This window comes from Bufo bufo, chromosome 11, assembly GCF_905171765.1.
Source record: "Bufo bufo chromosome 11, aBufBuf1.1, whole genome shotgun sequence".
Classification (NCBI taxonomy): Eukaryota; Metazoa; Chordata; class Amphibia; order Anura; family Bufonidae; genus Bufo; species Bufo bufo.
This window is the reverse complement of record NC_053399.1, coordinates 81,084,670-81,110,889: the sequence shown is the minus strand read 5'-3', so window position 1 is coordinate 81,110,889 and position 26,220 is coordinate 81,084,670. Positions and strand designations below refer to the sequence as shown.

Below are 26,220 nucleotides of genomic sequence, written 5' to 3'. Positions count from 1 at the left end.
CTCAGCTCTCCCTATCACAGCTCAGGAGGCATGTCTCAGTTCTCCCTATCACAGTTCAGGAGGCGTGTCTCAGCTCTCCCTATCACAGCTCAGGAGGCGTGTCTCAGTTCTCCCTATCACAGCTCAGGAGGCAGTTGAAGAATGAAACTGAGCATGTGCGGCCTTCTCCGTGAGCAGGTCAAAAATAAAAAATAAAAGGAAAAAACAGCAGGTGGCGCTATACAGATACATTTTATTGAATAGCTCAGTGACTATGCAACATTTTTAATTTCACGCAATTACAAAACTATTCAGGTGGTGGTTTGAAAACTGTATAATATTTTTCATTTTTCACATGTATATTAAAAATCTACAATAAAAAAAGTGACTGGAGGTCACAGTATGCAGTAAGGTCCTGTACTTGATCATGCTATAAAGATACATTTAGAAAGTAATCTGATTCACTGGCAGCCCAGCACAATGTCAGACTGTCCAGCTATCAAGCTATTCGTAAATTACTAAGAGGAATAACAGAGGATTGGCACTACGCAGCGTTCTAAAAAAGTATTCTTGTCATATAATAGGAAATAAAATTACTTACTAAACCAGACATGTCAGCCTGCTTCCTGTGCAAGTCGCAGTGTGTCCCCCCGTCGTCAGCCATAAGACGTTTCCCGATGCGATCCTTCACAGCCCGTCACATGGAACTTCTCTTCTGCCATATCACATCTGTCAGGAGAGAGACTGCCCATTCATCTGCAGGCCATATGACATATACACACATACAGGGGTGCACCACCAATGAGGCCAGTTGAGGCGATCGCCTCAGGCGGTAGGAGGGGGGGGGGCAGTGAAAGGGCCATGGGCAATAAGCGCTAGGGCTAGGTTAAGAAACTGGCATTGGGGGGGCGCCCTTTTAGTAAGTAGAAAGGCTAGATGCACCCCTGCACACATATTCCACTGCAGAGAATGCACTCACATTGAAAAATGAATAACTCCTGTAGTAGGATCTCTTCTACAACATTGGCACCTTTGCTTTGCAGGGGTTTTCAGTTTATATATTTTTATGGCATGTCATTAAGTACCATGCCCAGTTTCGTTTTTGCATTTTCGTTTTTTCCTTCTCACGTTGTGATAGCCATAGCTTTTTTAATTTGCCGTTTCCATATAGCCATACGAAGGCTTATTTTTCGCAGGATAAGTTGCATTTTTTTAATGGCAAAAAAACCTCTTTGTACGGTTAAATTAAAAACAACAATTACAAAAATTGGGTCTTGATATTACAGTGCTAAAAATTGCGTGACGTCCTCATTCTGCGGCTCAATATGATTATGCTGATCTTTTTTTGTTTTACTACTTTAAAAAAAAATAAAAAAATAAACTTTAGAAAAAATATATATTTTCTTTGAAAAAACGGGTGTTTTGGGTTTTGATATTACGGCATTTACTGTGGACCAAAAAATGACATGACACCCTTATTTTGTGGGTCAATACAATAACGCGATAATAAATTTGTATAGTTTTTAAATTGTTTTGCTACTTTAAAAAAAATTACCTTTAAAAAATTATTTGCATTGCCATTTTCTAACAGCCATAACGTTTTTTAGATTTCGTTCCACAGGGCTTGATTTTTTTGAGGGACAAACTGTAGTTTATTGGTACAATTTTTTGGGTTGCATACAACTTTTTGATCACGGTTAGGCCCCTTTCACACGAGCGAGTTTTACGCGTGGCTGCAATGCATAGCACCCGCACTGAATCCTGGCCTATTCATTTCAATGGGTCTGTGTACATGAGCGGTTTTTTTTTCATGCATCAGTTCTACGTTGCGTGAAAAACCCAGCATCTCCTATATTCTGCGTTTTTCACAAAGCCCCTGGCCCCATAGAAGTGAATGGGGCTTCAGTGAAAAATGCATTGCATCCGCAAGCAAGTGTGGATGCGATGCGTTTTTCACTGATGGTTGCCAAGAGATGTTGTTTGTAAACCTTCCGTTTTTTTATCACACGCGTGAAAAACGCATTGCAGACAAAACTGACTGAACTTGCTTGCAAAATGGTGTGAGTTTCCCTGAATGCATCCGGACCTAATCCGTCATGTTCGTGTGAAAGAGGCCTTATTCAATTTTTGGGGGCAATAAGGTAACCAAAATTGACAAATCTCATGCTTTCATTTTTTTGTACACCGTGCAGAAAACCAGTCAGTATCTGGTGTGGCCACCATTTGCCTCACGCAGAGCAACACATCTCCGTGGCATAGAGTTGATCAGGTTGTTGATTGTGGCCTGTGGAATGCTGGTCCACTCTTCTTCTGTGCGGAGTTGCAGAATAGTGGCAGGAACTGGAACACGCTGTCGAATACGCCGATCCAGAACATCCCAAACATGCTCAATGGGTGACATGTCCGGTGAGTATGCTGGCCATGCAAGAACTGGGATGTTTTCAGCTTCCAGGAATTGTGTACAGATCCTTGCAATATGGGGCCGTGCATTATCATGCTGCAACATGAGGTGATGGTCGTGGATGAATGGCACAACAATGGGCCATCAATAAAATGCACCTGTGTTCGTTGTCCATAACACACGCCTGCCCATACCATAACCCCACCGCCACCATGGGCCACTCGTTCCACAACGTTGACGTCAGCAAACCGCTCACCCACACGACGCCACACACACTGTCTGCCATCTGCCCGCCATCTGCCCTGAACAGTGAAAACCGGGACTCATCCGAGAACAGAACGCCTCTCCAACGTGCCAGACGCCATCGAATGTGAGCATTCAAGTCGGTTATGACGACGGACTGCAGTCAGGTCCAGACCCCGATGAGGATGACGAACATGCAGATGAGCTTCCCTGAGACGGTTTCCGATTGTTGCTGCAGCCGCCTAGGGCACGATTTAGCAGGGGGCGCCGGCCCTGTGTGGTTTAAAAAAAAAGCGTTGCTGCAAGTTCTTTTTTTAAAGTACGGCGGCGGGCCCTCCCCCGCACCGGGCAGCTGCCGCACTGCCCAGAGAGAGGGACTGACAGGAAGGAAGCGCCTCTAATGTAGCGTGGCCGACCTCTGTTCGGTCCGCGGTACAGGAGCTTTTGTTTCATGTACCCGGCCGGACTGACAGGAAGTGCACACGCTACACTAGAGGTGGGGGGGAAATGGAATGAGAGTGACAAGGGAGTGGGGGGGGAAGAATGAGAGTGACAAGGGAGGGGGGGGGAGAAGAGAGTAACAAGGGAGGGAGGGGGGGGGAGAAGAGAGTGACAAGGGAGGGAGGGGGGGGAGAAGAGAGTGACAAGGGAGGGAGGGGGGGGAGAAGAGAGTGACAAGGGAGGGAGGGGGGGGAGAAGAGAGTGACAAGGGAGGGAGGGGGAGGAGAAGAGAGAGACAAGGGAGGGAGGGGGAGGAGAAGAGAGAGTGACAAGGGAGGGAGGGGGGGAGAAGAGAGAGTGACAAGGGAGGGAGGGGGGGAGAAGAGAGTGACAAGGGAGGGAGGGGGGGAGAAGAGAGTGACGAGGGAGGGAGGGGGGGGAGAAGAGAGTGACAAGGGAGGGAGGGGGGAGAAGAGAGTGACAAGGGAGGGAGGGGGGGGAGAAGAGAGTGACAAGGGAGGGAGGGGGGGAGAAGAGAGAGTGACAAGGGAGGGAGGAGAAGAGAGTGACGAGGGAGGGGGGAGAAGAGAGTGACAAGGGAGGGAGGGGGGAGAAGAGAGTGACAAGGGAGGGAGGGGGGAGAAGAGAGTGACAAGGGAGGGGGGAGAAGAGAGTGACAAGGGAGGGAGGGGGGAGAAGAGAGTGACAAGGGAGGGAGGGGGGAGAAGAGAGTGACAAGGGAGGGAGGGGGAGAAGAGAGTGACAAGGGAGTCCCCAGAGCCAGAGACCAGATCATCTTATTGTCCTGGTGGTAAGTAGACAATGCAATATGTTTATTATTTCATTGTTTAGTTATTAATACTACATTGGAAACTAATTTACCTCACATTAAGGCTCCATTCACACGTCCGCAACGTGTTTTGCGGATACACAGAGCCGCGGATCCGCAAAACACGGAAAGCGGCAATGTGCGTTCCGCATTTTGCGGACCGCACATCGCCGGCATTAATAGAATATGCCTGTTCTTGTCCGCAATTGCGGACAAGAATAGGACATGTTCTTTTTTTTTGCGGAACGGAAGTGCGGACCTGGAAGTGCAATTCCGTGTCCGGGCAGCACATCGTGCTGCCCCATAGGAATGAATGGGTCCGCAATTCCGTTCCGCAAAATGCAGAATGAAATTGCGGACGTGTGAATGGAGCCTAAAAGGACACTATAGTCCCAGAACCAGTACAGTTTAATGCAGAGAACAGACACTGTGCAGTACTGGTGTTAAAGGAGCACTATAGTGCCAGGAAAACAAACTCATTTTCCTGGCACTATATAGTTGTTAGGAGTGGGGCACCCTCGTGTCCCCCTCCCACTGGGCTGAAGGGGTTAAAACCCCTCATTGGGAACTCTTCTCCCCGATCCTCCTCTCTGCTGCGAATGCACACGCATTCAAAACTATGTTCCGCGTCTTCCCACTGTAATTTTCACAGTGAGAATCGCGGAAGCACCTCTAGCGGCTGTCAGGGAGACAGCTACAAGAAGCTTGATGAACCCTAAGGCCCCCTGCACACGACCGGTTTTTTTCCCCGTTTACTGGCCGTTTTTTGCATTCCGTATACGGATTCATTTCAATGGTTCCGCAAAAAAAACTGAATGTACTCCGTATGCATTCCGTTTCTGTATTTCCGTTTTTCCGTTCTAACATAGAACATGTCCTATTATTGACCGCAAATCACGTTCTGTGGCTCCATTCAAGTCAATGGGTCCGCAAAAAAAACGGAATACATACAGAAATGCATCCGTATGTCTTCCATTTCCGTTCCGTTTTTTGCTGAACCATCTATTGAAAATGTTATGCCCAGCCCAATTTTATCTATGTAATTACTGTATATGCCATACGGAAAAACGGAACAGAAACGGAAACACAACGGAAACAAAAAACGGAGCAACGGATCCGTGAAAAATGGACCGCAAAACACTGAAAAAGCCATACGGTCGTGTGCAATAGGCCTAAGGGAAACATAGCAGTTATTTTAATTTAAATGCTGAGAAAGGGGTGGAACATATGTGATGTCATGATATGGGCAGATCATCTGGTAAAGGGGGGGCGGCAATTTTTATCTTGCCTAGGGCGGCAAAAATCCTTGCACCGGCCCTGATCCCAAATTCTCTGAAACGCCTTTGGAGACTGCTTATGGTAGAGAAATGAACATTCATTGCACAGGCAACAGCTCTGGTAGACATTCCTGCAGTCAGCATGCCAATTTCACGCTCCCTCAAACGTTGCAACATCTGTGACATTGTGCTGTGTGATCAAACTGCACATTTCAGAGTGGCCGTTTATTGTGGGATGTCTAAGGCACACCTGTGCAATATTCATGCTGTCTAATCAGCACCATGATATGCCACACCTGTGAGGTGGGATGGATTATCTCAGCAAAGGAAAAGTGCTCACTAACACAGATTTAGACAGATTTGTGAACAGTATGAGAGTAATGGGTCTTTTGTGTATGTAGAAAATGTTTCAGACCTTTGAGTTCAGCTCATGCAAAATGGGAGCAAAACCGAAAGTGTTGCGTTTATATTTTTGCTCAGTGCAATATGGTGAATGGGATTCTGCCACTCTACCTGCTGAGCTGTGCCTCGTGCGCAGCTCTGCAGGCAGATTACCATGGTAGACCTGGGAAGCTTCAGCAGGGCTCAAGATCATGGTAACCGATTGGAGCCCTGCGATTTCACTGTGGGGGCGCCAATTGGAAGACAGAGGGAGCTGCATCCCTCTGCCTAACCTCACAGATGCCACAATCGCTACTGAACGCGGCATATGAGGCATTAAATTACCGTTTTCTGAGTCATCGCCGATCCTGTTCATTGCAGCCCGGTTCCTGCTTTATTGTAAAGCCAGCACCTGCTGTGTATGGAGCAGGCTCAGCACAGTAGCCCGCTCCATACAAGATCGGTACGTCAAGGTGGCTGAAGGGGTTAAACCTCACTCGGTTGTCGGTGAAGGTGCACTCACTTTGCCGTATTCACCTCAGAGGAGATCCTCACTTTGATGTACCCTTAGGTTATGTTCACATGGTTATATTAGCGCGCTAAAAAGTTATGTGAAATTCCACACGCTTTCCATATTGGCTTTTTTCTTATGCGAGTTTCCATTTGGGGTAGGTTCACATGGAGGTTTTTGAAGCAGGTTTCCCTTCAGGTTTTCAGCCAAAGCCAGAAGTGATTTGAAAGGAATCGGAAATATTAGGGCTATTTCACAAGAGCGATATGGATTGTATTAGGATCTGTTCCGGAAAAACTGATGGTTTTGCACGCAAGTTCAACCATTTTTTTCTGCGATTGCGTTCAGTGTTTGCATTTTTTCCTGTCCAGATTGTATCAGTTTTGATGCGTTTTTCACACGCGTGGAGAAAAATTGAAGAATAATGCATCTGAATGCCTTCCGTTTTTCACACACGTCCCATTGATTTCTATGGGGCCAGGAATGCGTGAAAAACGCACAGTATAGAACACGCTGCGATTTTTCCTGAACATAGAGATGATCAGTGATCAACAATGCTCATGTGCACAGACCCACTGCAATAAATGGGTCACTGCACGCATCACATCCGGACGGAAAACCCACTTGTGAGAAAGAGCCTTAACGGAAGGATAAGGGTCTGTTCACACAGAGTTTTTACATGGATTTTGGTGCAGATTCCACAGTCACAAACCATGCTGAAAACACTTGCAATTCATCTCCATGTAATTCAATGAGAAAACCGCTTGTTATTCATGTGGCGCTTTTTTACCCCCTCTTGTGGTTTTAAAAACCGCAGCGTGGAAAAAAGAAGAGATATGTTCATTCTTGACGCGGAATCTCTGTCCAGAGTTCCCATTGACATGGGCAGGATGAAAAAGCATTAAAAAAACGTGAAAAACTGCATCCTAAAAAACCATGAAGAATCCTGAAGCGGATTATGCATCAGGTTTTTTCAGCACAGAACATACCCCTAGGAGGGAGTTTTTCGTCTGGATGCAGACTGAACCCTGACCCATTCATTTCAGTGGGTCTGTGCACACTAGCATTGTTTATCTGGAAAATCGCAGCATATTCTATTTTGTGCGTTTTTCACGCAGCCCTGGCTCCATAGAAATGAATAGGGCTTATGTGAAAAACAGAAGGTATCTGCATGCAATCTGGATACTTTGGGGCACAATTACACCTTAAAACGTCACAAATCTGGTAGTAAAATAGTCACAAAAAGTCCAATTTTTTTAACCGGCCATGCGACAATATTTAGTCGCACGGCTGGTTTTACATGTAAATGGAAAAAAACTAGGCCAGGCGCAAAAACTGCCAGAGGCGCCTAATTTATGACTATGCCCCTGGCTGGCATAGTTTTTAGATAACATTTGCGGTAAATGTAAGTAAATTTGCTGGGGCTGGCCCTGGCACTACCCCTGACATGTCCCTATAACGTCCAATTGGCGTTCATGGCCATATGTTGCACAGCCTTACAGAAAAGGGAACTTGCAACACTTTTTACGTCTAAAAGTTTCACAAGTCCCTTAGTAAATGTGCCTGTCTGTGTGAAACTTTTGATGCGGATTTTGATGCGTTTTTTAGGCTTTGTTCACATCTCCATTTTTTTTTTTAGATCTGGCAGGCTGTTCCGACATAGGCGTTGCCAGATCCTCTACTTCACAGCTGGATTCCCATTGACTGCCATCAGGTCTGGCGGTGATCTGGCATAAATGCTGCCGACATTTGCTCCAGATCTGGCAGACGGATCACAGAAACTGAGATGTGAACGAGGCCTAAGGCCTCCTGTTTATTTCCACACCAAGAATGAACATGCTTGTTCTTTTATTCAACAACACGGATTATCAATCTGCACACTCCATATAAACTACAGTACAGATTTCCCATCAAAAACAATGGGAGTAAACATGGCAGCACTTGTATCAGTTGACAGCTCCTTCAACCGAAAAAAGCCTCCTGTCTAGTGTTGAGCGAACTTGTGTTCGGCGTCTAAAGTTAGGGTTATCGAAGAATCGCGTTATGGATTCCGCTACCACGGACCATAACGGAATTTAGAATCCATAACGCGATTCTTTGATAACCCGAACTTTAGATGCCGAACTTAAAACACAAGTTCGCTCAACGCTACTCCTGTCCAGAAATGATGACTGCTTGTCTATCATATTCTTTTAAGATATATGGCAAAACGAATAAGATTTTTACCGCTAATATATATATATATATATATATATATAGGTGTACATTTATCCTGCTGCTACTAGTAAGGTGGTGTAATTTTGACCTGTTTATGCCAAAACTTCCTCTAAGCATCGGACTATTGATTCCGCTGATCATCTGGATATCACGTTAGCTTGTGTTTCCACTCCATCGGGAATGCCGCATGAATGTCTTACCTTCTGCAAGCAGCAGAAGTGCTTGTCTACAGGCCGCAGATTAAGATGCAGCTGCTTCGTGTAGGAAGGATAAGTGGAACAGCTCAGAAGACAATGCAGAGGAAATAGAGGGGTTGGATGGACACCTGCAGGGTCTGCACGCTCCCATATGCGTTGAATCCTACTGAGATATACTATAATAGACTGTCAGAGATACATGTCACCGCCATGTACGGCGGAGAACTTCCCCTATTGCCTGGGGCTGACCGGGTGAAAATAATCTGCAAATTTAAAGGCAAAGCAAAATCTGCTGTGTAAGGCCTTATTCAGACATCAATGTTTGGTTAGTGATTTCCATCAGTGATTGTGAACCAAAGCCAGGAGTGGAGCCTCCTCAGAGCTAAGATGTAATGGAAGGCTGTGCACCTGTTCTGTGTTTAGACCTGCTTCTGATTTTGGCTCACAATCCCTGATGGAAATCACTGACCAAACACTTGGGGGAGGGGGAGATTTATCAAGAGGAAAACTGGCCTCCTTGCCTAAAGCAACCAATCAGGTTCCACCTTTCATTTTTCAGAGCTCTCTTGAAAAATGAAAGGTGGAATCTCATTGGTTGCTATGGGCAACTAAGTCAGTTCTACTTTACACCAGGTCTGATAAATCTTGCCCACAGACTGTTAGGCCCCTTTCACACAAGCGAGTTTTCCCGCGCGGGTGCAATGCGTGACGTGAACGCATAGCACCCGCACTGAATCCTGACCCACTTATTTCAATAGGTCTGTGTACATGAGCGTTGTTTTTCACGCATCACTTCTGGGTTGAGTGAAAATCGCAGCATGTTCTATATTCTGCGTTTTTCACGCAGTCCTGGCCCCATAGAAGTGAATGGGGCTGCGTGAAAAACGCATTGCATCCGCAAGCAGGTGCGAATGCAATGCGTTTTTCACCAAATTCCGCCAGCAAAAGACTCTAAGTGAGATTTATGAGTTGCCTATAGCAACCAATCAAATTCATTTTCCAAAAGAGCTCCAAAAACTGAAAGCTGGAATCTTATCGGTTGCTATGGGCAACTAAACCAGTTTTCCTTTACCCTAGATTGGTCCTAGCTTCCTCTTATACAGCGCTCTACATCTCCTACATAGATAAAGATGATAAATATCTGGCTGAAGTCACCTGAACAGAACCTACGGACATCTTGGTTGTCGGCATTCTACATGATCATTAACCACCGCTCTCTGGACACAATCCTTCAGCCAGTTTTCATTCTGAGACCTTTAAGAAAATGCACACCACATATTCCATGCACCAGTCATTTGCATCTCATTTATTATACTTTCATAAATATGATTTGTCTTTTTTGGTTTAGGTCTGACCTCTAGTGGTCGTTCACTAAACTAAAGATTCATATTCACTAAACTGGTCTAAACAGTATGCGCATGAAAATGTGGCGCAAGTGAGCTGAATTTTGGCGCACATCTCCATTAAATTGTGGTGTAACAGACAGAAAAGTATGCCAGCCCTGGGGAGGTGTAGAGTTTACACTGGTTTTACGACAAAATCTGGTGCAAAATAAGGCACACATACAGAAATTCGGTGCAAAAGTTAGAAAACTTCTAAATTTTTCTCCAAAACAGGAGCAAAAACAGTTGGTAAATGCACTTGTTTGGGACAAGCACAAAAGGGAAATACTTGGAAAACATTACATACAGAGCTACGAAACATACAGGGTAAGGCCTCATGCACATGACAGTTTTTTTTTTACGGTCCGCAAAAACGGGGTCCGTTGGTCCGTGACCGTTTTTTCGTCCGTGGGTCTTCCTTGATTTTTGGAGGATCCACGGACATGAAAAAAAAGTCGTTTTGGTGTCCGCCTGGCCTTGCGGAGCCAAACTGATCCGTCCTGAATTACAATGCAAGTCAATTGGGACGGATCCGTTTGACGTTGACACAATATGGTGCAATTTCAAACGGATCCGTCCCCCATTGACTTTCAATGTAAAGTCAGGAGTTAATATACCATAGGATCGGAGTTTTCTCCAATCCGATGGTATATTTTAACTTGAAGCGTCCCCATCACCATGGGAATGCCTCTATGTTAGAATATACCGTCGGATTTGAGTTACATCGTGAAACTCAAATCCGACAGTATATTCTAACACAGGCGTTCCCATGGTGATGGGGACGCTTCAGGTTAGAATATACTAAAAGAACTGTGTACATGACAGCCCCCTGCTGCCTGGCAGGTGCTGCCAGGCAGAAGGGGGCAGCCCCCCCCCCCCTGTAGTTAACACATTGGTGGCCAGTTCGGCCGGCCCCCCCTCCCCTGTAGTTAACTCGTTGGTGGCCAGTGGGCCCCCCCCTCCCCTGTCTGTAGTTAACTCATTGGTGGCCAGTGGGCCCCCCTCCCTCCCCTGTAGTTAACTCGTTGGTGGCCAGTGGCCCCCCCCCTCCCTCCCCTGTAGTTAACTCATTGGTGGCCAGTGGGCCCTCTCCCCTCCCCCCCCCCCTATCATTGGTGGCAGCGGAGAGTACCGATCGGAGTCCCAGTTTAATCGCTGGGGCTCCGATCGGTAACCATGGCAACTAGGACGCTACTGCTGTCCTGGTTGCCATGGTTACTTAGCAATTTGTAGAACCATTATACTTACCTGCGAGGCTGCGATGTCTGCGTCCGGCCGGGAGCTCCTCCTACTGGTAAGTGACAGGTCTGTGCGGCGCATTGCTTAATGACCTGTCACTTACCAGTAGGAGGAGCTCCCGGCCGGACGCAGACATCGCAGCTCGCAGGTAAGTATAATGGTTCTACAAATTGCTAAGTAACCATGGCAACCGGGACAGCAGTAGCGTCCTGGTTGCCATGGTTACCGATCGGAGCCCCAGCGATTAAACTGGGACTCCGATCGGTACTCTCCGCTGCCACCAATGATAGGGGGGGAGATTTTAATTAGGAGGGGGAGGGAGGGGAGAAGGCCCACTGGCCACCAACGAGTTAACTACAGGGGAGGGAGGGGGGCCCACTGGCCACCAACGAGTTAACTACAGGGGAGGGAGGGGGGGGGCCGGCTGCACTGGCCACCAATGTGTTAACTACAGGGGGGACGCCTCTGTGTTAGAATATACTGTCGGTTCGGAGTTTTCACGAAGTGAAAACTCAGCTATGAAAAAGCTTTTATGCAGACGGATCTTCGGATCCGTCTGTATAAAAAGTAACCTACGGCCACGGATCACGGACACGGATGCCAATCTTGTGTGCATCCGTGTTCTTTCACGGACCCATTGACTTTAATGGGTCCGTGAACCGTTGTCCGTCAAAAAAATAGGACAGGTCATATTTTTTTGACGGACAGGATACAAGGATCACGGTCTCGGCTGCAAAACGGTGCATTTTCCGATTTTTCTACGGACCCATTGAAAGTCAATGGGTCCGCGAAAAAAAACGGAAAACGGCACAACGGCCACGGATGCACACAACGGTCGTATGCATGAGGCCTAATACAGAGCCACATACCTCTTATATCCGGTGACGTCTCCTCTGATGTAGACGTTCTTTCTTTATCTTCTCCATTCAGACCAGACCACCATGATGATTTTTTTCAGCCATCTCTCGTCTCTGCAGCGTTTGACAAACAGACATCTCCTCCTAATCTTCTGAACACCCCATCCTGCCACCTCTAATACTGTGCCCTCTGTGCTCCCCAATACTATACTGCAGAAACAGATAATCCCCCTGAAAATACTATTACCATACAGATAGTTCCCCTTCAATAATTATTGGCACACAGTGCCCTACAAAATAACTGTGCCCAGCAAATAGTGCCCCTGAAACTTATAGTGCAATAAACATAGTGTCCTCCAAAAATAATTGTGCTAAGTTGATACTGTACCACGGTGACTCCCAATGTAACAGTCCTCCCAAAAGTCCCACCAGTAGTAATAATTCTCTGCCACAGTGCACTATGTAGTAACAGTGCACCCAATAGTAATAATGTCCCTCATTTTGCCCCAGAAGTAAAAATGCACCCATAGTCCCCCAGTAGTAATAATTCCCCCTATAATGTGCGCCTGTACAAAAAATACCCCCTTATAATGTGTGCCAGTATAAAAAGACCCCTTATAATGTTTGCCAGAAAAATAATCCCCCCTTGCAATGTGTGCCAGTACAAAAATGCTCCCTTAGGCCTCCTGCACACGAACGTCTGCTGCCCTTTGCCATATTGCGGACCACATTTCCGGATCCGCAATACACGGGCGCCGTTCCGTGGGCATTCCGCATCACGGATACGTACCTATTCACTTCAATGGGTCTGCAAATCCGGAGAAGCGGAATGGTGTGGAACGGAAGCACGGAATGGAACCCTACGGAAGCACTATGGAGTACTTCCGTTCCGCAAAAAGATAGAACATGTCCTATCTTTTTGTGGAACAGGCGGATCGCGGACCCATTAAAGTGAATGGGTCCGTGATCCGCTGCGGCTGCCCCACGGTCGGTGTTCGTGCATTGCGGCCTGCAATTTGCAGGAAGCAGCACGGCCACGGGCGCACACGTTCGTGTGCAGGAGGCCTTATAATGTGTTAAAGTAAAAAAATACCCCATTATGCGTGCCAGTACAAAAATGTTCCTTTTTACAGCCGCAATGTCCCCATAGTAATTTCTCTAGTCACAAAATAATGACCCCCACCCCTTTGTCACCCAACAGCATGCTGCCAAATAAAAATAATAAACTCAAATACTTACCTCCATTCTGCTGTCAGCGATGCAGTGCAGGACACAGACCACTTCTAGTCTGTGCCCTGAACGCTATGCAGTCCGGCTCAGGCAGCGCAATAATGTTGACACCGGCCTCTGATACAGGAACTAGGACTAAAGCCTATAAGAGGAAACGGTGGGACAGGGAGACCCCGCCCCCGTGCCCTGTCGTGGCATTCAACTGTATTGCTGTCCTGAGTACAGAGATGCAGTTGAATATGCAGAGATGAGCGCTTCCATTGTGTAAATGCCTATGGCCCTTCCGCTGCCCCCCTCTTGCCCCTACCTGGTGCTGCCTGAGGCAATCACCTTATTGGTGGTAGTCCGCAACTGTGTGACCGTGCCACAAATTATAGAACATGTCCTATTCTTGTCCGTTTTGTGGACAAGAATAAGCATTTTTTCAATAGGCCCGTGAACAGTGTTAATGCACCCTTTAAACTCAGTATCTGTATGTTTGCCATTCCTTACTATTATACAATTAATTATAGGGAAGGCTCCATTTTCCACTATGCAGCCAAGGGCCTAGGGCAGCAGAATTTAGGGGCAGCACTATAATGAGGGCTTTCTTTTCATCTTTTTTTCATGTGAAAAATTGTTGCAGTCACCTGGTCATAATTTGTATGTGTAAGTGTATACGTGTCTGCATAAATGTATGCAGTGTATGTAGAGTGTGTGCGCACATGTAGATACTACATGTGTATGTGCATGCCTGCATACAGTGAATGTGCATGTCTACGTCTCAATACCATTATCAGAAATGTTCTCTATTATATTTTCAGAATTTTTAGTGATGCTTTTTTAATTTTTCATCTCACTAAGGCCTCATGCACACGACCGTTGTTTTATTCCGTGTCCGTTCTTCGTGATTTTTTACGGACCCATTGGCTTTGGTATCCCCGTCCGTGATGCGTGGTTCCAGTCCGTCAAAAAAATATAACCTGTCCTATTTTTTTCACGGAAAACGGTTCGCGGACCCATTCAAGTCAATAGGACCGCTAAAAAACGTGGAGGCACACAAGATTGTCATCCGCGTCCGTTTTTTTCCTATCATTTGCATGGCAAACTTGTCTTAGACTTTTTTTTTTTAACTTTCCTTTATGTCTGGTGGTCCTCCAAAAATAAAGGAAGACACACTGAAACAAAAACGGAAACGGATCACGGAACAACGGAACTTAATTTTGCAAAACGGAACACAACGGTTGTGTGCATGAGGCCTATCTATGTTAAAAAATATCCTTGCAGTTTTTGTTCTCGCTGTTGAGCTTAATAATAGGTGGACACTTTATGTTGTATAGAGATCACTTTATCGTCAGATAAGATCTCCGTCCTTATATTCATGTACAGAAAGTAGAAAAAAATAAAATCTACAATGAGAAGATAAGGACAAATTATGAAAGAATATGCATCAGTATCTAGTTTGAAACATGGGTGGTACTTTCCCTTTAAGACATCGGGGACGTTTTATTAGTACTTTCCTTAAGTGCAAATTCAGTCCTGACCACTATCCCAGATTTCTGAATATCTTTTGCATCTTCCAGTACTCCACCTTGGTTTTTCTTACATCATTGTTCCTGACGTGTGTTTGTTGTCTACCTACATGACCAGCGTACGATCAGTTCTATCAGAGTTTTCTTGGTACTTCCTATGTTATCTTATCTTTTTTGTGTTGTTTTGCTCTTTAAAGAGACTGTGCAGCCAGTAAAAATTATTAAAAAAAACGGTGATTGAGGGCATTGGTCACATATCTGTGTCAAAAGGATGCAGGAAGTACTGGTGGGAGACCAGGGAAATGCCAGAATTGGAGCGGTGGAGGATTGGTAGAGTGAACATGATTAATTTTGTTTGTAAAACTGTAAAAAAAATTATAAAATTCTGTCTGGACAATCCCTTAAAGTCTAACACCTTGGGAGACTTGAGTTTGTAGAATTTATTTAGGTTCTGGAATTGCCTACAACTAACAAATTGCCTTTGGGGGTATTTTTTTTAATTATTGCATTGTACTCATTTCAAGTTAAAAAAATGTCTGGTCTTTATTAAACATATGGAACCTTTTTTTCTGTACAGAGCTGACATGCCCTAGTAGCACCCTTTGGATTTTTTTGTCTTTTTTGTCAGACCAGGAGCAGACGGACTCCTTATCTCTTCTCTCTGACATTATAAACACGCATTATAGCTCAGAATGTGGCTTAAATAAGTGTTTATGACCTCTTAGTAGTTTAGAGATAAGGTTTATTAGATGACTAGCACAACGTGAAAGTACCAGTCACAAAGCTAGAAAAACAGTTAAAACTTTGTAACAGAACAGCTCAATATTTTTAATAAAAGCCAATTGAAAAAAATATTTTTAGCCAAAAATGAGTAACATGCAATCATAGAAAAATTGCCTCCGAAGGTGTACCTGGCGTTTAATTAAATGTACAGTCCATAAACTGAATAGTGGTGCCACAATACTTAAAATGGATGTCTAGTGAGCTCAAACAGTGGATATGCTCTTCTTATAAAGCCTAGCTCATTCATACAGTGACCTGATAGCTATTACTGTTGATATTACGTTTTTGGATTGGGTGGTCATCAGTCAGTGAGCCTTGCATCCTGGTAGTTTGTGATTTATGATTTGGCATAGGATGGCTGAACTTTTAGTATAGATTTCACATCATGAATAGCTGTAACGGTCGCGTACACACACACACAGGGGGGAGGGAAGTGACCACTGCGCTCCACCCTTACCCCTGGCCCTGTCTACTTGCCTCGCGAGTCCTAATGACAGGGGACAACTGGACGGCAATCCCTAACTTGGAGTAAGTGCAGGGATGACAGACAGACAAACAACAGGACGTGAACGGACCAAGTCAATACCAGGAAAGCTGCAAAGTACAAATGGAGCAAGCAGAGAATTGTCAGGAGAAGCCGGGGTCATAAATACCAGGAGAGCAGAGAAGTACAAGAGGAGTCCTAAGAGAGTAGTCAGGTGGGAGCCGAGGTCACAATACCAGGACGGAAGCGCAGTACAGGAGGAGCAGGCAAAAGGATGGTCAGGGAACAGGATCAGGTAAGTATTCAGCAGTCCAACAAATAGCCAGGAACCTAGAAATTAACAGGCAACCTGTGACCAGCAGGCTGCCTGTATTTATAGTGGGGAGTGAGGGTCATGTGACGTGGCCAGCGTCACATGACCGACAGACCAACCAGTCGAGCACCGAGTGATAAGCTCGGCGCTCAAGGCAGACTAGGAGCAGGGAGCCACCCAGCTAGTAAAGCCGCCCTGGGAATGAGGTCAAACACAGAACCTCATTCCAAAAGCTAAGCAACAGTTCTGCGGGCAATGGGGGACCGAGTGCACCTTCGGAACCCCGTGACAATAGCCCTGTGCCAAATGCATTCAGTGGCTAAGTTGGTCCACACACAAAAAGGAATCCAGTGTCCTAATACACAACTAGACTGAAGTGGACCAGCAAGCTGCTTGCTTTGAGTTCCTATGAATACCTAAACAGATCAGGCTACAGAGGGAGGGAAGAGGAGAATGGGGAAGAGAAACTGCAGGGGCGTCGTAAGGTCAAAACATTCGGGGCTTGAGCCCTGGATGTTTTGTCCAGTGCCCCGAATGTTATGCTGGCCTGATAGCATTTTTTTAAAATTTGGCTATTCCGGGGCTTCATTTGCGTAAACCAGAACACCCCTTTAAGTATGCCTTTAATGTGCAATTTCAACACAGTGGGCTTGTGACCTGGATGTTTTCAGACCCTAGCAACGCTCCTGTGAAACTGAATATGAATCTGACTACTGACTTAAAAATGGGATACTGGAAGCTCGGGTGCAGGTTGGTATATATGTGAATTGACCTCAGAAGCTCAGTCTCTGAACACATCAAGGTAATGATTACTAAAGATGGTTTCATCACTGTAGAACCAGTGCCTCTGTGATTCTGTGGTGTCTACGCTAGATCTGAGCTCTATACATCTCTCACCATTGTGCACGTCTCATGTTTTTGTGTTGCAGGCTTTTATTAGAGAATGCCTGTGCTCACACTGTGAATGTATTCAGAGGTATAAATAGTATACGCATGTAATTCTTTAGAAAGCCAGCAGTGTAGTGAGGTGCAAGCAGGTACATTCATCACTTCTGGTAATGGTACTTTAGACTCCAGGAAAATATTACACTGAAGTCTAAACAGAATTCACAAGAAAAAGTTGGCCATTGTATTCATTATGTAGTCCCAGGAGAGTTCAAGGTGTTAGATACATTGTCCTGGTAAATTCTGCTCAGGTATTCCAGAATTACAAAGTATTAGTGCAGTATGGGAACTTTCTTGTCTTTTGGATATATAATGCTAATTGCTAACCCACCATCAATATTCTGCCTTTCATTGTGGGCAGCTGTATCTTGTGATCTCAGCCTGACTACCAGTCCAGACCTTGTTTTCCCCTATTGACTGAAGGTTATTATGTAAGACATCCTTTGAAATACGGAATTACATCATCATCTATAAAATCCATTTTAGCAATTCTCAGATACTCACCTTGTTGCTGTGTATGTTCCTCCTTACATAGTATGCTGCTAGAAATATAATTTCTAGCAGTAATATAGGTGGCTCCATATAAAGATTAGCTGCAAATTATAAAGCTCTCCTGACTCACACTGGTTGCCTATACTATTTGTGTGTGCTGTGTGCAGAATCTTCAGTGTACTCTATGAAATGCAGCTTCACACTGCTCCCCCTTGACTCCTGTTTATAAGAGCTGACATGGAGAAGCCTATCACATGCAGGAGAGACAGCTGAAGCTGCATCACATAGGATGCACAGACTCTACACTGTGAAATAGGGGGCAGAAGTTATATGTCACTGATATATGTGATGAAACGCCATCCCCTCTGTCTCTCAAGAGCTTGAGTTGTAATGGGAAATGTAGGTTTGCTTTATATCAGAGAGCAAGGAGTAACCAAGATGGCAGAGAACCCAAAAATGGCACATCAACCAAAACATTTACACGCAAGGCATATGCAAGCGCCTCTATATTATTATTTAATGATAGCCTTTGCTGCACTATATAGGCAAAAAATCTCAGATATTTACTGCATGTTCACTAACTTTATGTTCACAACCAGTGATGGCCAGTTCGCCAGCGAACACATGCGGGCTGCCATCTTGACTCACAAGTCCGGCGATGCACAGGTAAGTCCTTACCTGTGCCTGTGCCGCGAGCTGGTCTGAAATGAAATGCGGTCACCGGGAGCAGGCAGTTCCGAGAACAGCCCGATGAAGGCCCCCCGGCGGCTGTTCTCGGAACTGCCTGCTCCCGGTGACCGCATTTCATTTCAGACCGGCTCGCGGCACAGGTAAGGGCTAACCTGTGCATCGCCGGACTTGTGAGTCAAGATGGCAGCCCGCATGTGTTCGCTGGCAAACACTGCGAACTGGCCATCACTGTTCACAACTTCCCAACAAACTATTACAATCTACTTGATGCAACCATTTTTTGGGGGAAAGCGAGAATAAATTAGTATGATGTAATATTTTATCTACAAAGAAACATGTAATGGGTCATAATGCATGTTGACCAATCCACCAAATGGATCATCATAAATCTTTGTAGTGGGCCATAAAGTGACCCATTATGGATCCTGTTAGAGATGCCATGATACCAGTCTGAACAGAGCCTCAGTGTGAAATGTTGCAGTTCAGAGGAGCATCTTGAATTAATTACATTTTTATTTTATTTTTCAGAACTGGAATAAACACGAAATCAGAATACTTGAGATTATGAGTAGTGGGATTCCATCAAGATCTACATTATTCGCAACCAAGGAAGAACTTTGATCTACCCATGGTTTGCTATTCCCTCATTCCCATGTTTTCTTGAAGGATTTCATTCCCTACAAATCCTTTTCCACCAATTCAGACTTTAAAATCAATGTTTTTGAGGCAAGCACAGGAAATAAATAGCATCTGCACCTTATCAGATGACTCCATGTAACCCTGGACACCACCTCAGGAAAAAGCTAAATAAATATTAATATTTTATGTGGATTTGTTGCTATATTGTCTACTTTTTATACTGTGACCTTACATATTAAACTGAAGCCTCATGAGAAGAAGAAAGCATTTGAGATTGCAACATGAACCATCTGTAAACAGAGGTTAGAAGATGAAAGCCACCAAATGGTTTGAAACAACTGAAGAAGTAGACGGACATTGACCACCCTCTGATGATGCATTACTAATGCATGAGAACTGTACTTTCTTCATGAGAACCCGAAATATAGCGACAAAAAATGGTTCTTCCACCTCCAGACAAGCGTCATGTGTGTCTTACAACAATAGTTATTATGACCAGCATGGCCTTTATGGATGCATATCTTGTGGAGCAAAACCAAGGCCCGAGGAAGATTGGAGTATGCATCATCGTGCTGGTTGGAGACATTTGTTTTTTAATCGTTCTGCGCTATGTGGCTGTCTGGGTCGGAGCTGAAGTAAAAACAGCCAAGCGAGGATATGCAATGATTTTGTGGTTTCTGTACATATTTGTTTTGGAAATTAAATTATATTTTATATTTCAGAATTACAAAGCTGATAAGAAAAATGTAGATACTGTAGCTAGAAAGGCACTGACGTTACTCTTATCCATCTCCGTCCCAGGATTATACTTGGTTCTGGTGTCACTAGACAGCATGGAGTATGTAAGGACATTCAGGAAAAAGGAAGATCTGAGGGGTCGTCTCTTTTGGGTTGCTCTTGATTTACTTGACATTTTAGATATTCAAGCTAACTTGTGGGAGCCGCATAAAACAGGACTTCCCATCTGGGCAGAAGGACTCATGTTTTTTTACTGCTACATCTTACTTCTGATTTTACCTTGCGTCTCTTTGAGTGAAATAAGCATGCAAGGGGAGCACATTGCTCCTCAGAAGATGATGCTTTATCCCGTCCTAAGTTTGGTGTCCATCAACATTGTTACTATTTTTATTAGGGTGGTCAACATGATTTTATTTCAGGACAGTCGAGTTTCTACCATCTTCATCGGCAAAAATATTATTGCAATATCCACTAAGGTCTGCACTTTCTTGGAATACAAAAAGCAAGTTAAGGAATTTCCGCAAAATACTATTGCGTTAGAACTACAGCAGAATTCAATTTCACACAATCAGACAATTCACAATACACAAGGAATCAACCACGAGCAGTCTCCTTCTAGGGAAACTATGGATACATGACGGCGTTGTCGTACAATGTTTTTTATGGACCTGGTTCACAAATGGTATCTATTGGAATATTGGTGGCTAATAAAAGTGATGGGCAAATTACTACTTCACAATGTCATTTGTCACTGTAGAAGAACATCTACCAGGGCATTGCTAGGCCTTTTTAGACCCAAAATGTGTCTTGTGTGTATAGATAATACACAGGTATGTGATAACTTCAGATTGCACTAAGGTGGTACATGGATAAACACTCACATATAGCCTTTGTACTGTATAAGAATAATTTGCCCATCTCTGTTTAACGGGTTGCCTTAAAGTAAAATGGTCTCCAAGGCACAAAAATATTTTATTAAATCGTATGTCCCTTGATCTCTTGCCCTCACTCTTATATACGGATATCGACCACATATTCACAGACTGGTATTTGGCTAGTATTTTATCAATAATTTACATACAACCTAGAGGACTGAAATAAAAGTCAATGCAATATCCAATAAATAATATTATTTTTTCCTTAAACGGGCTGTCTGTCCCAAAAAATAAAACTAAGCTGAGGGGAAAGGGTGTAAAATCAGGGGTGCACCACCAATGAGGCCAGGTGAGGTGATTGCCTCAGGCAGCACCAGGTAGGGGCAGCGGGAGGGTCATGGGCAATAAACGCTTTCATTGTGGCAAAGGGGTTAGGTTAAAAAATTGGCATGGGGGCGCTGTTTCAGTTTTTCGCCTCAGGCAGCAGAAAGGCTAGGTGCACATCTATGTAAAATAATCTGAAAGGCCTCTTTCACACGGGAGTCGCGGGAGAGGGCCGGATGCGATGCAGGTGCGTTCAGGTAAAATCGTGCGAGTAGGCACGCAATTTCAGCCGGTTTTGGCTGCGATTGCGTTCCGTTGATCAGTATTTTACGCGCAAGTGCGCTTCTTCACTGAAGTTCAGGTTTGGGTTAGGTGTTCTGTAGATTTTATTATTTCCCTTATAACATGGTTATAATGGAAAATAATAGCATTCTGAATACAGAATGCTTACTAAAATGTTGATAAAGGGGTTAAAAAATATTTAAAAAATGAACTCACCTCATCCACTTGTTCACGCAGCCGGCATAGTCTTCTTTCTTCTTCTTTCAGGACCTGCCAAAGGACCTTTGATGACATCATCGCGTTCACCACGTGGTTAGCGTGGTGAGATCAGCGCAGGTCCTGCTGAATGAAGATAGAAGATCCTTCTGTCTTCATTCAGCAGGACCTGCACTGACGTCACCACGTGGTGAGCACGATGACGTCAGCGATTGTCCTTTTGCAGGTCCTTCAAGAAGAAGAAAGAAGACGATAACGGTTGCGCGATCAAGTGGATGAGGCGAGTTATGTTTTTATTATTTTTTAACCCTCAATTGACATACTTAGCATTCTGTATTAAAGAATGCTATTATTTTCTATTATAACCATGTTATGATGGAAAATAATAAAGTAAATGGGGTCCTGGGTCATACATCCCTTGTCTCCTTAGCAGCCATGCATGAAAAGCGCACCGCATCCGCACCTGCTTGCGGATGTGATGCGACTTTCACGCAGCCCTATTCATTTCTATGGGGCCTACGTTGCGTGAAAAACGCAGAATATAGAACATGCTCCGATTTTCACGCAATGCACAAGTGATGCGTGAAAATCACCGCTCATGTACACAGCCCGATTGAAGTGAATGGGTCAGGATTCAGTGCGGGTGCAATGCGTTCACCTCACGCATTGCACCCGCGCGGAATACTCGCCCGTGTGAAAGGGGCCATAGGCCTCTTTCACATGAGCATGACGGATTAGGTCCGGATGTGTTCAGGGGGCGATCGATCTACAGTAGTACTGCAGCTCCAATACCCTCCGTTTTTGGTCAAAATGTGATGACATGACTTTCCCACTCATTTGACAGCTGCTGTCAATCACTGGACACAAGGTGAGTGACTTTTTATTATTATTTTTATTATTATTATTACTCATTTGTACTGAAGTGCAAGTCCATATGGAAAATAAAAGGGAGCAGCTGGCATCATCGTTATTGTCTATATTTCCTAAAAAGCTGATTTTGTACAGCAGTGGCGGTATTACATTGTTTATTATTGTTTTTCTGCACACCAAATTTTTTATAAACATTTGATAGTTTTTTCATTCATGCCATCACCACACTCCTGACATCTTCTCTCAAATCAATAGTTGTTGTTTTTTTGCAAATACCCTTTCGCACATCTTTACATCCACAACCCCTTTGCGCATTATCACGCACATGTACGTGCTTATGTATGAGGGAATGTATGGTGTGGGCTGTTGCACTGAGCCTGCTCCATAGGCCGCGAGTGGTTGTCGTATGATACAGCAGGCCCCTGACCGCAACGCCAAATCCTATCCTTTAACCCCTCAGATGCCGTGATCAACAGAGATTGCGCCATCTGTGAAGTAAGGCAGAGGGATGAGACTCCCTCTGCCTTCCGATCAGAGCCCCCACAGTGAAACCGCAGTGGCGTGCCTAGGGTGTTTGGCACACGGGGTGGGTCCTATCTCTGGCACCCCCCAATACTTTAAAATAATTGTTCCGCCTCACAGTAGTATTGCACTCATTGTACAACCTTCACAGTAGTTTTGTCCAGATATGTGCCCCCTCACAGTAGTTATGCCCATATTGTGCCCTCTCATGGTAGTTATGTCCTCACTGTACAACTTTCACAGTAGTTATGCCTTCATTGTGCCCCTTTCACAGTAGTAATGCCCTATCTGTGCCCCCTTCAAATTTGTAATGCCCTCTTTGTGCCCCCTCACAGTAGTTATGCCCTCACTGTGCCCCCATAACAGTGATAATGCCTATTGTTCCCCCTTCACAGTAATAATTACTACTCTGTGCCCCATAAGTTATGCCCACCTGCTTCACAGGAGTAATGCCCTCTGTGCCACCATCACAGTAATAATGCCCATTGTGCCCCCCTCATAATAGTAATGCCCTCTGTGCTCCCTTCATAGTAATAATGCCCATTGTGCCCCCTTCACAGTAGTAATGCCCATTGTGCTCCCTTCACAGTAGTAATGCCTATTGTGCCCCCTTCATAGTAGTAATGCCCACTGTATACCATTCATAGTAGTAGTAATGCCCATTGTGCCCCTTCCACAGTAGTAATGTCTATTGTGCCCCCTTAATAGTAGTAATGCCCTCTCTTCCTCTTTGTAGTAGTAATGCCCTTTGTGCCCCCTCCATGGTAAAAATATCTATTGTGTCTCCTCTGTTAAAAAACAAACCAAAAAAACAAAAACGTAACTACTCACCTTGTCCCGTTCCTGAGGCTCAGATCCAGCTCTCCCCTACAGACACAGATAGCTCTGCAGCACTGTGTGGGAGGAGCTTAGGCAGATTCCCAGGCTGCAGGCTCCTCCCACACAGGCTGGCAGCGAGATCTGTGCCTGCAGGCTGAATGGTGGAGCAGAGAGAAGTCTCCCTGCTTCGCCATTCAGTGCAGGAGAGAATAAGCGCCGGGAGCTGAGTGACAGGACTGTGGCTCCCGGCTCTCCAGCAATGAGCGCTTCAATCTGTATTGATGGAAGCGCTCATTGCTTCTGGGCTCTGGCATCCTCCTGAGAGCGGGCACCCGATGCGGACCGCCTCCCTTTTGCACGACACTGCCAATCAGTTACCATGACAGCCTGGGGCCTGCTTAGGCTTCCCAGGGCTGTCATAGTAATTTTGAATAGAGCGGCAGAATCCCATTTAACTGTAATAGATTTTCTATTGGGGTGAATGGGACTAGGTTCTAGCTCCCTAAGGTCCCTTTCAGACGGGCGAGATTTCCGCGCGGGTGCAATGCGTGAGGTGAACGCATTGCACCCGCACTGAATACGGACCTATTCATTTCTATGGGGCTGTGCACATAAGCGGTGATTTTCACGCATCACTTGTGTGTTGCGTGAAAATCGCAGCATGCTCCTCTGTGCATTTTTCACGTAACGCAGGCCCCATAGAAATGAATGGGGTTGCGTGAAAATCGCAAGCATCCGCAAGCAAGTGCGGATGCAGTGCGATTTTCACGCACGGTTGCTAGGTGACGATCGGGATGGGGACCCGATCATTATAAATTTTCCCTTATAACATGGTTATAAGGGAAAATAATAGCATTCTTAATACAGAATGCATAGTACAATAGGGCTGGAGGGGTTAAAAAAATAATAATTTTTAACTCACCTTAATCCACTTGTTCACGCAGCCGTCATCTCTTCTGTCTTCATCTGTGAGGGAAAAGGACCTTTGATGACGTCACTATGCTCATCACATGGTCCATCACATGATCCATCACCATGTAGTCTGTATTCAGAATGCTATTATTTTCCCTTATAACCATGTTATAAGGGAAAATAGTACAAACTACACAACCTCGAACCCAAACCTGAACTTCTGTGAAGTTCGGGTCTGGGTACCACAGTTAGTTTTTTATCACACGCATGCAAAACACATTACACCCGCGCGATAAAAACTGAACAACGGAACGCAATCGCAGTCAAAACTGACTGCAATCGCGTACCTACTCGCGTGGGTTTGCCGCATTGCACCCGGGACGCCTCCGGAGCAAAAACGTGACGCCCGTGTGAAAGAGGCCTAAAAGGGGTTAAATGTTTTTATGTAAAAAGTAAAAAAAAAAAAAAAAAACAAACATAAAAATATCAAATGTTTAAATCACCCCCCTTTCCCAATTTTGCATATAAAAATAAATGATAAAATAAGCATATTAGGTATCGCCGCATCCCAAAATATCTGAACTATTAAAATATAAAAATAATTTTCATGTGTGGTTTATGCCATGATGGAAAAAAAGTGAAAAACACATGATTCACCATTTATTAGTCACCTTGTCCCCTCAAAAAAATGAATAATAGTGATCAAAAAGTTGTTTGTACCACAAAACTGGTGCTAATAAAAACTAGTTTGTTCTGAAAAAAAAAACAAGCCCTCATACATGGATGGAAATTTTACAAAGTTATTTTCTGGCTGTCAGAAAATAGCAATGCAAAGAAATTTTATATTTAAAAAAAAAAAAAAAAAACATTTTTATTTTTTAAAGTAGTAAAACTAAATAAAAACTATACAAGTTTGGTATCGCCGTAATCGTATTGACCACAGAATAAGGACGTCATGTCATTTTCCGTGCACAGTCAACGTCATGAATGTCAAAACACAAAAAACCTTGGCGGAATTTAGTTTTTTCTTCAATTTAACCCCACAAAGAATTTTCCGGTACAAGACATGATAAATTAAATGGTGCCATTAAAAAAATACTACTTGTCCCACAACACATAAGCCCTCATATGGCTCTGTGAACAGGAAGAATTAAAAAAAGTTATGGCTCTTGGAACTTGGGGAAGAAAAAACTAAAATGCAAAAAACGAAAATTATCTGGATATGTATGGCATATCACTAAGATGTGGCATAAATGTCCGATAGGACACCCACACTAAATCCAGACCCTTTAATTTCTATGGGGCTGTGCACATGAGCATTGTTTTTCACGCATCACTTCTGCGTTGCATGCAAATCGCAGCATGTTCTATATTCAGTGTTTTTCACGCAACACAGGCCCCATAGAAGTGAATGGGGCTGCGTGAAAAACGCATTGCATTCGGATGCACTGCGTTGCATTTTAAACGCAAGTAACTTAGCAACAGTGAAGGGATTTAAGGCAGGAAGTTCTGTTTCACAGTGTGTGGCTCCAGGCAGTGCAGTGAGAAGGTTGTATTTGGCGAGTCTCCTGCCCTTGTGGAGCGATTTGAGCAATTGAAACATGTCCAAAGCTACACAATA

At 44.5% G+C, this 26,220-nt stretch overlaps 1 protein-coding gene across 1 annotated transcript; it reads left to right on the top strand.

The window, feature by feature from the left end:
* Positions 1-19,403: 19,403 nt before the first annotated feature.
* TMEM121 (transmembrane protein 121) lies at positions 19,404-20,417 on the top strand. Its single transcript, XM_040412841.1, has one exon. The coding sequence runs from the start codon at positions 19,479-19,481 to the stop codon at positions 20,415-20,417; it is 939 nt and encodes a 312-aa protein (XP_040268775.1). The 5' UTR covers positions 19,404-19,478.
* The last annotated feature ends 5,803 nt before the right edge of the window (positions 20,418-26,220 follow it).